Source organism: Mustela nigripes, chromosome 3, assembly GCF_022355385.1.
Source record: "Mustela nigripes isolate SB6536 chromosome 3, MUSNIG.SB6536, whole genome shotgun sequence".
NCBI lineage: Eukaryota > Metazoa > Chordata > Mammalia > Carnivora > Mustelidae > Mustela > Mustela nigripes.
The window spans coordinates 158,056,374-158,070,288 of record NC_081559.1 but is presented as its reverse complement, the minus strand read 5'-3'; the positions used below and the strand labels follow the sequence as shown (position 1 = coordinate 158,070,288).

The window sequence follows — 13,915 nt, the reverse complement described above, 5'->3', positions numbered from 1 at the left end:
CCAAGGCAACAAGGGAAGTGAGGTTCACTGGGGACTGGGTAATGACAGTGGTTTTCAGTATCCTACAGGAAGAGTCTGGAGCTTGGGGCCATCTGGAAGAAGAGTGTTGTTGACAATTCCTGCTGGCTACATTTTCAAAGTATGGGGTGGCCATAACATTTGGAAACATGAATCACGTTACGTTATCAGGTAGTACTGTAGAAATGTCAGTAAACCGTTTACTATATATTTACCTGGATTTTCAGACGTTGTGGCCATCTTGGTTCTCCAGACTCCCTTTACTTCTAGCCACTTCCATCCACGATGATGGTCTCTCCTTGAGTACTGCAATCGCCTCACAAATCCTCCTGCTTGTGTGTTTGCCCACATCCACCATCCATAACCAGTCTATCCTCAACATGATAATCAAGACACTCCCTTTGAAGCAGTGGTTCTCAAAGTGGGTTCCGGGACTAGCAGCAGCAGCTACACCTGGGAAAGTTGGTGGAAATGCAAGTTCTTGGGTTCTACCCACCTACAGAATCAGAAATCCTGGAGGTGGAGCCCAGAAATCTGCTCTCTCTCTTTCTTTTTTTAAAAGACGTATTTATTGATTGATTGATTGATTGATTGATTTTAGAGAGAGAGTGAAAAAGAGAGCCCGTGAGTCAGGGAGGAGCAGGGAAAGAGGGAGAGAGAGAATCCTCATGCAGACTCCCCTCTGAGCATGGAGCTCAACTCGGGGCTTGATCCCAGGACCCGGAGATCATGACCTAAGCCCAGATCGAGAGTCGGCCACTCAGCTGACTAAGCCAACCGGGCACCGCCAGAAATCTGTGTTTAACAAGAGCTCCTGGTGATTCTGATGCCTACTAAGGTTTGAGAAGGAATTGTAAGCACAGGCTAGAAAATATCACCCTTAGTTCAAAATCCTGTAAAGCTAAGGTCATCACAACGGCTGCAAGGTCACACACCCACCATCTGGCCCATGGATCTTTCACTGACCACCCACCACCACTCTGCTTTCTAGCTCATTCACTCCCTCTGCCACACAAGGCCTTGGCGCTTGTTCCTTCTGCCAGGAATTCTCCCCAGCACCTCAGCTCTCCCTCCCACCCACCATGGCTCAGTTCCCTCACCACCTTCAACTCTCTGCTCACGTCTTTTTGTTAACATATTACTTATTAATTGTCTGTCTCTTCCCATTAGAACTTAAGTTCCTTGAGAGTTGGGACTTTGTTCTGTTGGTTCCTGTATTCCGAAAACCGTGAATGTGCCTGGTACATAGTGAGTTCCCAGGAATCACTTGGTGGAAGAGTGTATAAATAATCTGTATGGAGGTTCTACCGGATGCCAGATAACGTGCAAAGTGCATCACTCACTCAATTCCCACAAGCCAGTGCATGGGATGTTTTTATTGTACATGCGGAAAAAAGGAAGTAACAGACACTAGAAAAGGACGTGACTGAGATACATAATATCAGAGGAGGGGATTTCATGATCCCCAAATACTGGGTCAGCCATGGAGCCAAGTCCATCAACATTTTATATCCTCTTTCCTGCTTTTCCTTGCAATTGGTCTAGACAGAGGAAATGCAGGCTTACTCTGGCATTTACCTAAGCAGAAAGTAATTAAGGAGGCAAAAATCCTGCTTTCAATGACCCCAGGACAAGGCTACAAGCAGGAGGATTATCATTTGGTTTGCTGACATTTTCCTACTGCAAACACAGCTAATAGAGAGATTTCCCAAATATTCTTTTTTTTTTTTTTTAAAGATTTTATTTATTTATTTGACACAGAGAGAGATCACAAGTAGGCAGAGACACAGAGAGAGAGAGAGAGAAGCAGGCTGCCCGCTGAGCAAAGAGCCCGAGGCGGGGCTTGACCCCAGGACACTGAGATCATGACCTGAGCCGAAGGCAGCGGCCCAATCCACTGAGCCACCCAGGAACCCCAGATTTCCCAAATATGCTAATAATACTTACTCCTCTGCCCAATTACTTTTTTCAGTTTAAAAACAGTTTTTACTGTGTTGTTATTAAGGACCTGGTAGAAGTAGATGCTTTAATAGGCTTATTCATGTGATAAAAAATGAGTTATGGTGCATTATGGGGATTTTCCCCCCTCTTAGTGAAAGATGGTATTCCTTGCTAGGTATCTGAGAAAATGAAAACCCAATTCTGTGACCAATACTGAAAAGTGAAACTGGTAGTAGTTCCTCTAGAAAGACTGTGCTAGAAGGCAGACCTGGGGGCCATCCTCCCTTTTACCTACTTACCTCTCCAGCTGATCTCATCTGGACCCATGACTTTTAATACTATCTACCTTGTGTTCACTCCTGTGTCATCAGAGTCCAGGAAGGAAACTAGAGCCAGGCTGGATAATGTAATAGAGGCAATTCGGTCCAGGGAATTAGGTGTGAAGATGCCGGAAAAGCTGCAAGGGCAAACTGGGGAAGGCTAGATAACCCAGAGAACAACAATGGCACAAAGCCACTACCCTCCTTAAGGCTGGGGAAACAGGGGGGGAAAGTGGGGCTCACGAGAGTTAAGGAATGGTGGGAACTGGGAACTTGATGGGTCAGTGGGAATTCAAGCCATTGGGCAGATACATGAATGCTGGAGATGCTGCCCAAAGTTGGGAGAAGAGGGGCAAGTACTCGGGCTTTTCTCTTCCACCTGACCTCTAGTCTTCTGCCAATAATCTTCCACCGGCCAAACTTTCCTAGAAGCCAGCTGGCAAGGAAGCTTGGGAAGCATCGTTTGCATGAGGCATCCTTTTCCCTGCCCTCCAACTGCCTTACAGAGCAGAGCAGAGCAAAGAAGGAAAGGAGAGTGCCAACAGTCAAGTGACGGGGCACTATTCCTAAGTTACTATCTCCGGCTCAGACCTCTTCTGTGATTCTTACATTCAGTTGTTCATCTGCACTTGAGTGTCTCAAAAGGAACTCTTACCAGCCAATGCCTTGATAGTCCCCCTCTAAGAATGGGACTCACTCAGCTTAGCCAAAAATATGATGTCGTCTTTGATTCCTTTCTTTCCGTATTCCCCACTCCTTCTAACCTTTCAGCAAGCCCTGTGGATTCCACCTCCCCAAACAATTCCTCTCCCGTCTTCTCTGTTTCCACCATTACCACCTTAGGCCATCGTTTCTCCTCTAGGTAACAATAATGATCCCTTAAGTGGCCACACTATCCCCACTACTGTGTCTCCTTATAATGTCTTGTCCAGGGATCAGATCCTGAAGATCTTGAGGGCGGGTGTACAGAGTCAGGACTTCATTCAAAGTGCGATAGGAGCCATTGAAGAGAATATGAAATAATGGATATCGTAAAGAGATCAGCCTCACTTCACTGTGGGAATAAATTATAAATGAACAAAAGTAGAAGAAGACCAGTAAGGAGGCAATTAACGCTTCTCAGCTATTCTTATCCCACCTTTTCTACCATGGTCTACTACCAAGGTCCAATACTGGCCTTGTCACAGTTCTTCTAAGGGGCCCAAGCTCCGTCCCTGTTTAGGGCTTCCCACAGCCTGGAATACTTATCTTGATTTTAGCACACTGGCTCTACATCATTCCTGACCAGGCTGTAGTAATTCTAGCCGTTCACAAATACACCATCTCTCTCCCTACAGGCACAAGTAGAATCGTACCTCTCTGCACACTGGAAATTAGGTGTGGTCACAGGACTTGCTCTGGCAAATGAGGTGTGGGTGGGAAGTAACAGGGGTCACTACTGGGTAGAAGGCTTAAGGGCCACTGTTTGGTTACCATGCTTTTCTTTATCCCACAGTGACCGGCAGCATTCCAGGTAACAGGTACTCCAATGACCGGACACTGAGGCTGAGGATATCCATTCACAGCAGAACTCTGCCAACCGCTGGACACATGGCATGAGTAAGATCCAAGTAAATCCTCACTATTGCAAGTTGCTGAGATTTTGAGGTCATTACCGCAGCACACCTAGCCTAGCTGGGCCCATCGAGTCCTTCAGTCCCTTACATCAGCCTGCATGATGTCCATCATGGAAATTACTACCAACTAGCAAGTCCTCCTTGCTAGTTTTGTTTCCTCTATGCACCCCTCTCGAAACCTTGTGAGAGCAGGAGCTCTATCTCATCACTATACCCCCGGCCTCCAGAAGAGTACCCAGAACATATTCAGTAGTCGAGTATCTGCTGATTAAACCTCCTACGCCGTGCACATACAACCATTTGTTGCTTGAATGCTACTTTGCCAAGGCAACAAGAATCAATGACTTGTGTTCATACACCGGAAAGATCAAAGCCTACAGCTTCACTCCATTTGTGGGTTAGAATTATTGCTTGGGTCACATATACCCTCCCACCTAACTCACAGAAAACCAAGTTGCTTCCGAAGCCACCATGAGTCCTTAGTCAGAAAATGCCTTGCCAGAAATCATATACAACAGATAAACAAAAAGGAATGAAATCTTAGAACAGTAAGTGTAAGAGTGAAGTTGCCCAAAATCAGGAGATAGAGTGGGACAAAATTCACTTTGATATTCTTACCACTAAATGGCAGGGTTTTTCATTCTTTTTAAAGCTTCCCAATGCCAGGGTGCCCGGGCTCAGTCAGTTAAGCGTCTGCCTTTGGCTCAGGTCATGACCTACAAGGTCCTGGGATTGAGTTCCTGCCTCCAGGCTCTCCACTCAGTGGGTGGGGAGTCTGCTTCTCCATCTGCCTCTCCTGGCTTGTGCTCTCTCTTACTTACTCTAATAAATATTTTATAAAAGGTAAAATCTTTTTTAAAAAAAGTTTCCCATGCCTGCTAAAGCAGATTTCCCCAAAACAGCCAAATCTCAACTTTCAGTATTGTAATAAAATATCAGCACTGAAAACACCTTTGTGGTTACTCAATTCAGACTACATTTATCATCTGGCTTGGTTAATTTTAATTGAAAACTTCTTCGGGTCTCACTGATGTCTGCCAGAGGTTTAGAACTTCAGAAATTCAAGTTAGAGGTTATGTTGCTTTAAGTCATTGCCTTTTAAAAACAAACATTAAATTTTTTTCCTACCATCCATTACATAATTATAATAAAGTTGTAAAGATGATTGTGATCGTAAAATTCACCCTGCAATATTTTTAGGTTTTCTATTTTTGCTCCTCATTTAAAATTTTCCATAGGTCTTCAAAATGTCTGAAACACTAAAGAAGCAAGCTCCATGAAAATCATGAAAGCTGTTATTGCCCCTGTTTTTATAGGACCCAGCACCCTTTGCGGGACATTCAAGTTCCTTTGGGAAACCAGAGTAAGGTAACTATGTTCTACTTATTATTAAGCTTAGTCTTCTAGACCCTGTACAAACACATTATACCCTCAAAAAGCAAGGGGCTTTTACCTCCTTTGCAGAAAGATTACCAAAATACCGTTTCACTAAATATCCAATCCAAAACTATCAACTTTGAATGTGAATAAGATGGCAATTATGCTGTCTTGTCCAACTTAAGTTCAGTTTTATTAACCAGGTCCCAATCCTGAAGTTCAGGTATGAGGCACCTGTAGCTGAAACTTAAAAACACACCATGAGCTCATCCCACCTTCCCACCCACTGAGAACAGGGCAGCTGGAATACTGCACGTCTTCCAAACACAAAGCCATATTCGCACAAAGGAAATCATTTACATGTGGCTAAGGAAACAGGAAATTTTCATGTTGGCTTTAATGTTTATATTTTGCCAAAATTTTCCTGAACTCGGTAATCGTTACTAACACTTCATATAGCAAGATTGACTGCATCTTAAAAACTAAAAAGAAAAAAAAAAAAAAACTCAGCAGAAAACATACAGTTGAAGAAAACTGGATGTCAGTCTATACAATGATTTTTTTTTTTTTAAACTTTCAGCATGACAGACTTTATTTTGGCACTTTAACAAATATTTTGCTTTACAGCAGTGACAAAATATTTGCCAGAAACTTTCTTTTCTTGGCATTCTATTGCAAGCAGTTATTCTATGAACTGAATTTCACTATGCTTTGCACAGTTAGAGGTATACCCACTACATTCTTTACCTCTGTAATCGAGGGATATTGTGCAACTTTAGAAGGTGCTAGAACTTTCTTTTAACCACCCCAAAGTGGATTGACTCTGTAAGTGATGGGACAGGAATTTGAGAATTAAGGCCATTAAGAATTTAAGTAAACACTGTTCCGAGTGCTGCTTAAATTTTTTTTTTTTTAATGAGTTATGTGGCAATTCCAGGGAACGTTCTCTAAATGAAGTATTCATACTTTATTAAAAGTACATTATGGATCGAAAGGGTTGCTGTTTTTGCAGTCTTCTTCCTACTTTGGCGGCTCACACAGTAAAACAAAATTTATGGTGAAAACAGAAAAGGAAATGTTGTTAGAAGGAAATACCCAGGCAGGGTACCCTCAGACTTCCATCTCCTCCTCAGGCACCCCCGCTTTCCAGCAATTTCAATCCTCAGCAGGGAGGCCCTCCTTTTAATGCACAGAGCCACCCTGCCCCGCTTTCCTTCCCTACGGGGTAAACTATGGCATTTCCATGTACTGGTTCTTTAGTGAAGCTTCAGGAGAGATCTGGAGCACAGTTTCCAAGGTACCTCAGTCTTCATCTGTCTACAGGACAAAACCTTAGATACTGACATCAGGAAAGTCCCTTTCAGTTCTTTAGAATTTATCCCAAGAGTTATTTGCAAAAGCACGCAACCCTCTCAATGTTGCCATCAGCTAGCCTACAAAGCTTGCCAACTTCACAATTCCCTCCCTGGCAGTCTTCCAATGTCGACACCCAAACACAAGCAGGAGGCTACATTCAGATTTTCTCTGGCCAGTTCAGAAGGGAGTCTGGTAAACAGCCTCATCGATGAGCTCTTTGGTTTTGATTTACAGACACTACGGAACGCTCAGAAATCAAACCCCCATCATCCTCGAGAGCAGATGGTCATTTGCAAAGGGGAGATGTACATTGGATCGAAAATGTACAAAATTTATAACAGTGACATTTTCAATATTAGGCCACATGATTTATTCAGTAGTTTTTATGTTCCCAAATGACAACTGATGTCTATTCATAAGACTACAAAAGTTACCATTAGAATTGTCTGTGCTTATAAAATACCGACTTTTTTTTTAAACTGTTATATATACTCATTAACACCAGTCTGCAACAAGTTACATAGAATCATAGGCACTTCAAAGGCTTAAAAAGACGTGTACAACTTAAATGCATTTTTAAGAACAAAAACTGATTTCTCCTTAAACCCCTACTCGTACCTTCAAATTGCAAGAAATTAACAAATACAGTGGCCAAAGGAATCTGCAGCAACTTCTCAAAATACTGTTAGCATCTTTGGGTTTGCTGAGGCTTGTCAGTTAACTCACATCAAATCCTCCCAAAAGAAGATGTGATTACATAGCTATGACTGAACAGTTTTGTGGTAATCGTCCGATTTTATACATTAATTTGCTGTTGCAAATCTGCCTGAAGCTACAGGTAATGAAAAACAAAGCAAGTGTAAAATGGATAGTCTGACACTTAAAAATTTATACAAAGTGGAAGTTAAAGTTTACATATTTGGAAAATCACATATACACTAAATTACCATTATCTGAATTATCCAAAGACAAATTGCACCGTAACAGCTACAAAAGGCATAGAGTTTTGTTCTGTTTTCAAGGGGACAAGAGGGGAAGAGTAGAGGAGAGAGGGGAACAACAGATAAATTAACAAAGTTAAGACCAACTTGGTAAGGTCCATCAGAGACATGCGGACACAAATTAAACAGCTTTCATCTTCGAACCAGAGGATAAAAACAATCATTTTGTATCTGCTCATAAAAGTTTAAACCGATTCCATGAACATAGAGCGTTTTCATAACATAATATTTTGCCACTGCTATTCACAGAACACTGCAGATGTTAAGTTTTAATTTTATGTCGTTCTAAAGAAATACATGAAAAGTTTTAAATACAATGGGATTTTATCATTAAAGTGCCAGAATGGCCCTTTAATGGAAAAAACAAAAAACAAAAAACAAAGATCTTCATTATTCTATGCAAAAGCTTTATTTTTAAAAGTTCAGTGATCTCATAAATAGAGACACTAAGTGGGAGTTTCAGGCGTAAAACTCCTTAGTCGGTGCCTTCTGATAAGCAGCACTGGATGGTTTGCGTTCTCCAAGGTCATAACTTCCTTCATCCTTCTTTCTCATGCGATACACCAACAGCAGGATAAGGAAAATCGCAAAGAGAAAGCCGATAACTCCGCCAGCAATGACCGCTGAAACATGCCGAAAGGAAGATTACTTTCAGGAGAGATTCAAGGGTTGCAGAAATTAACTTTGTCAAGCCCAATCTATTTATACTTTTTAAAAGGCTCTACTCAAAAAACCCCCAAATGCTGAAAAAGTGGATTTGATGAGGCATCCAGGTGAATTACCCAAATCTGACACTCCCAAGAAGGGACGATACTTTCTTTGATTAGAATTAATCATATCAGCCAAAAGCCTCAATAAGAAAAATCTGACTGGGGCCTCAACTAATTCCATACTTTAAAATTCTTCAGTTTTCTCACACTTCATATCTAATCTTCTAGTTGCTTTTTCAGTGAAGGCACAAAACAGGATATAAATGACTTATGTTTTGTAAGGGTAAATGCAAAAAAAAGCAAGCAAATGTCCTTTCTCGTCTTGGCTTTGGTACTGTCCTTTCAAGGACTCAGTGCTCTTAAATCGCACAAATCTTCCCCTTTAAAATCAAATGGAGACTGCTTTCATCAGCTAAGTTACAGTTAGAGACAGCATCCTTAATGTCTTGGGTCTTACTGGCCTCAACTGCCCTCCTCCCCCTATAAAGGACTTTTCCTTCTCAAGTTTATTTTGGTATCAGGAGAACTTGGAACTGGACGGATTGAGCTTCACACCCTACCATCTCCTCCATACCCAGTTGTTCTGGACCAATTCAAGTCCAAACTTTCCTCTTCTTACACCAAGTGGTAGGATGAGGAAGCAGAGGGAAAAAAAAAAGAACATTTGCCTAACTCTTGTCTCTCACTCTAGAATGAGACAGGCCCTCAGACTGCTCTCCACAGGAAGGTGACATTTAATAAGCCTGGCTTACACCTCTGAATATCACTTAGCCAAATAGGCCTATTTAAGGACCCTGCCACCAGGTCCCCACTGGGCTACTCACCTGCCAGGACTTCTGTTCGTTTAAACAGATTGTCTGAGTGCTTCTCAGTATACACATTTGTATCCTCTTCAGCGGGGTCCATTTTCCTTTCTGAGTCAGAGAGAGGAACTTTTTCCTTATCAATTTCTTCAGGTGACTGATAAGGGAAAAGAGTATAAAGATCATTTTTAATGTGCTAGAAAGAAGAGAAAACAGAAGTACATTTCCAGGGTTTAGTTTTTTTTTTTTCCCAACAATGAATTTGGGAAATAACTATGATGTTTATACCAACGGGTGAGTCCTGGGGTAGAGCCATGCTCTCCATGGTTCTGCAAAACACCATCACAGGTAGAGGCAAGATGGCCGCTTAGCGAGTTCAAGAGAATCCAAATGACAAGTTTAGGTTGTTTTAGTTGACGTTTTATAAGGTCTCTTTTCTTACCACTCCTCTGATTTCAGGTTCCAGCTCTCTCTGGCTGTGCCAACCCAAGAACATGGTCCCAATTCTCCTTATTCCTTCATCTCTTTGCTACACCGGGCACTGTGATGACGACAGCTTCCTTTCAGGCTCTCCCTCCAGGTGTTCTCCAAGGACTCTTCCTGCAACCAACTCTGTGCAGTAGCCCTCCAGACTTACTCAGCAATGCTCCCCTCTACCTACTCACTTTTACAACTTCAGTGTAAGTTCAGTTCAGTGAACCAGAACGTCAGGGGTCTGGGCTCTAGAAGCAACTCCCATGTGATCCTGACCAAGTCATACCACTTTCCTGCACCTTGGTGCCGACCTCCATTTAACGAAGGGCACTGTGAGGTTCTTGGGTTTTCCACAATTCTAAAGCACAAATCCAAGATGGCAACTCTCAGAAGCTCATCTCTAGTCAGCATTAACCCCAAACACCCAGAAGTGTGCAGGACACTAACCCTTAGCTGTATCACTGAATAATATCAACCTTCTTTTCTATTTCCATTAATCATACCAGCTATTCTTTTGGACCCCCAAAGTTATTTGAGCACATTTCAAATTGTATGTTTTGCCATGTCACAGTCCTATCAACTTGCCTTCCACCAGTCTCTCAAATAAAGTGCCTTCCTTGGATTCCCATTTTCACAGCCTAGTTCAGGTGTTTATTACATCACACCCATGTTCTTACAGCAACCTTTAACTGTCAGGCTGAAGTTCTTGTTGACCAACACTATTGAGGGAAACACTGTCAACTCCCTTGGCAATAATTAGTGTAGACAATAACCCTTATCAGCTCTACTAGTCTTTCTATAAACACCTAAGTCCATTTTCATTAGGACTCTATGCTGTGGCCAAGTGATTGCTTTCTGGAGGTCAGGATTCATCCAAAATGTCAGCGTGATACTCAAGCCTAGAGGGTTAAAAACATAAAAAGACCTCACCTTCCTGGAGTGCCTGAAAGTATTCCCAGGAAGGATCACTAACTAGACCAGGCAGGCCACGTGGCTCTGTCTGAATTCTGGAGTATATTAGGTCATGGGTCCCTGCCTCAGTGAACAGAGCACTAAGCTTCCAATGAAGATGGCATTCATATCATCAAGTGGGATAAAGAAGGTCTGTCAACGCTTCCCCAAACTGCAAGAAACCCTATACCCTTAAATCTCAACCTGGCATGACTTATAGAAAGCACAGGCTGCAGAGAATTATTTCACCGCTGTACAACACGCACCCAGCATGCACCCATTCACTACGATCTACATTACTGAAACAAGAAAACATGAAAGGTCTTCCCAGGTCTTTGTGAACCAAAATACAGCAGAAAAGAGAAGCTCACTGGCAGCATTTTGCCTGCATTTTCTTCATTCTTCCCATGGAAAACTTGTTACTAACTGGCATGGTGAAGGACAGACCGCTCAAGAGCTGAGCGGATGGATTCTCTAGGTTCTCACGTAATATCCTTTTCACTGCTCAGTAGCACTGCTCCCAGCAGTTAGGAAAGGGAAGCAAAAACTCAACCAGGTGGCTACTCAGGCTTATCACTAGGGAAAAGGGTAAAGGAGTTCTTGTGGTGACTAAGATGGATATAGCAGCTACTGTGATATGAGAGACTGAGTTTAACTTAGCCACATCTTTGTGTCCCATTACTATGATGAATCCCATGAATCCCCTCAGATTTTCTGAGTCTCTATAATCATTTGTGAGACTTGACACAATTCCCTCTGACTTTGCTTCTGCATTTTGGGTGTCTGTGGGTATGGGGACAGGCAGTCTCCACAAGCTGGGGTCACCATGCACGAATAGGGATACTCCATCCGTGCACAAGCTTCCAGGTGCTCTGGATGCAACATTCGTTCTTTACACTGAAACACTTTATTGTACAGAAGCAAGGGTTTGACCAAGAAGAATTATTTCTACAGTACAGAGCGAATCTGAAATACCTTAGCTCTTGTATGTATGTGCAAGATGAAATTATAAAAAGGCACCATAGATGATTAAACGAAGTCAATTAAAGATCTGTCACATCCATGTCTGGTGTTTTTGATGCTGTGGAAATGTATGAGAAGTCAAAGACTGCAAGCAATGCTCTGCTTCAACAAACAACTGTGTTCTTTTTATTTCTGTCACATAAATTTACAACAAACTAGACAGAATATCTGTGACAGTGACACTGATGCCTCTGTCAGACCCATTTGAAAGCAGTCTATGTTAATGGCATCCTAGAGGCAATGTTTAATTTAGTTGTACCGCCATGTAACTATAAGATAGAAAATGAAATCACTTAATAATATTCACTATCAATATTATCATTATCAGTACCTAGAATAATGTTTGACACATAATGAGCAGCATTTAATAAACCTCTCATGAAGAGATGAATGATGACTCCGTTGAATACAAATGATACTAGGCAGATAAATATGTGTTAAAATGTTTGGGGATTCTGAATTTCTCAGCTCATCTGCCAAACATCTATCTTCTTTATCTAGATCTCACACAATTACTTCCTTAAAGCCAATTTTTAAAAATTTAAATCCATTTTCAATCCACTCCTGTCAACTGACCAGAACACTACTGTCACATTAGGTTTTGCTTAGGATGTAACTCTTGACCCCTGAAAGCCAAAATGGAGTTTCCTGCCTCAAGCTACTGGATCCTGACAGTCACTGACTTCAAGAGATTCAGTCACAAGTGGTCAAACAAAACTGTGGTAATACCAAATGCGTCCTTCAATGGCCACACTGGATAACTGCCGCACAATTTTGAGGACCCTCTCCCCATCCAACCATCAATCACACCCATTACTTCTCATTTCTCCCCTTCTCTTATCCTTCTTTCATTCATTCAACTTCACATGTTTATGGAGCAGCTACCATGAGTGGAGCCAGAACATGTGAGGTACATCTGCCTCAGGGTTCAAAGGGCTTCTCCTTTTCCCCTATGACCTGGCCCGGAAGTTCGTCTGCCACCAACAGGAACTGGCCCATCTTATTAACCCTGGAGAGCACACTCCAAGCTACAGAGGACAGAGCATGGCTCCTTCCCTTCTGTGGAAACATATGTAGCTCTGTCCCTCACACTCCTGTTCACAGGTCCTGGGGGTACACTGGGGCTGGGAGGGAAAACCAGTACCCTCTGACAAAGGGAGGAAAATGAAAGCGTGCGATGGCCCCCATGTGTTCCTACCCTTTCGGGGGGGGCACCTCTTCCTCCAGAGAAGACACGTCGCTATCGACAGGAGATGGCCTTCCATGCCCTCTCTCCTATGAAAACCTGGCAGTGTCTCACTTCCAACCAAAGGATGAGTGAGTTCTCAAAGTGGACACTTGTGTTTCTGGGTTTTCGTAACCAGCCTGCTACCCTGGGACCATCAACAAAGCCTACTACTGCAGTTATATGTACTCGTTTGGTGAACTGCCTCGGTCTCTACAGCTTACTGGGTCTCAGGTGACATGCTCTATGCACCCACAATTAATCCTCTCAAGGACCCATGAGGAATGGCTCAGAGAGATAAGAAATTTGACCAGATGCAGGATTTAAAGCCTAGACCTTCTTCAGACATTTTTTTAAAAAAGATTTTATTTATCTGGGAGAGTGTGCATGAGGGACAGCACACAGAGCAGGGGGAGGGACAGAGGGAGAGTGACAAGCAGACACCATGATGAGCACTGAGCCTGCCGCGGGCCTTGATCCCAGGACCCTGAAATCTTGAGCTGAAATCAAGAGCCAGACTGAACCACCAAGGCACCCCTTCTTCAGACTTTCATTTGCATTTTCCAACTTCAATAGCTCACCCAATAGTGACTAGTCAACTAATTACAATATCATGATTATACAGCCAAAATTACCTGTCTCAGTTTTCACTAGCTAGTAATTTTGCTGTGTTCTAAACCCAAAGAGCTTATTTCTTAATAACTCAGCTCTTAAAATGAATATACTGGGATGTAACCACAGGCATCATTATCACTCAAAGAGGGCAAAGTCTGTAGGCCACTGATGATAGGCCTAAGGGAGACGTTCAGAAATAATGAGACCGGTACCTGGAGTGTCCTTATTCCATAACCCGTTTTAGCACACATAAAAGTTCACAATGGTTTAAACTCAGAATAAATTCTTTATGAAATGAAAACAAATTTTCTTGGCTGAAGCCCAAATAAACAGAAAACCTCCTAGAAGGAGCATCCTATAAAAGATACCCACATAAAAGCTAGGCCTGGATGATAAAAGCAGTAGGAAGAAGGACCTCCCAAGCTAGGAAGAGACACGGAGGAACCTTAAATGGAGGAGCCTTAAATGTGTATTGCTCAGAGAAA

The 13,915-nt window shown here is 42.5% G+C and overlaps 1 protein-coding gene and 1 long non-coding RNA gene across 3 annotated transcripts in view; one reads left to right on the top strand and one right to left on the bottom strand.

The window, feature by feature from the left end:
* The window catches only part of LOC132014188 (uncharacterized), a 43,411-nt gene extending 31,430 nt beyond the window's left edge, over positions 1 to 11,981 (top strand). The window contains exons 2-4 of one of the 2 annotated variants that reach the window (XR_009403233.1): positions 3,775 to 3,878; positions 5,212 to 5,263; positions 9,602 to 11,981. This is a non-coding gene — a long non-coding RNA (uncharacterized LOC132014188). Of the gene's footprint in view, positions 1 to 3,774; positions 3,879 to 5,133; positions 5,264 to 9,601 lie in introns of both variants that reach the window. The other variant, XR_009403232.1, reaches the window with a different exon arrangement.
* Positions 6,982 to 13,915, bottom strand: part of SDC2 (syndecan 2) — a 101,918-nt gene continuing 94,984 nt past the window's right edge. The window contains exons 4-5 of the mRNA XM_059394905.1: positions 9,164 to 9,299; positions 6,982 to 8,252 (exon numbers count right to left, since the gene is read on the bottom strand). Coding sequence (XP_059250888.1) covers positions 8,089 to 8,252; positions 9,164 to 9,299 — 300 coding nt within the window. The 3' untranslated portion in view covers positions 6,982 to 8,088. The remainder of the gene's footprint in view (positions 8,253 to 9,163; positions 9,300 to 13,915) is intronic.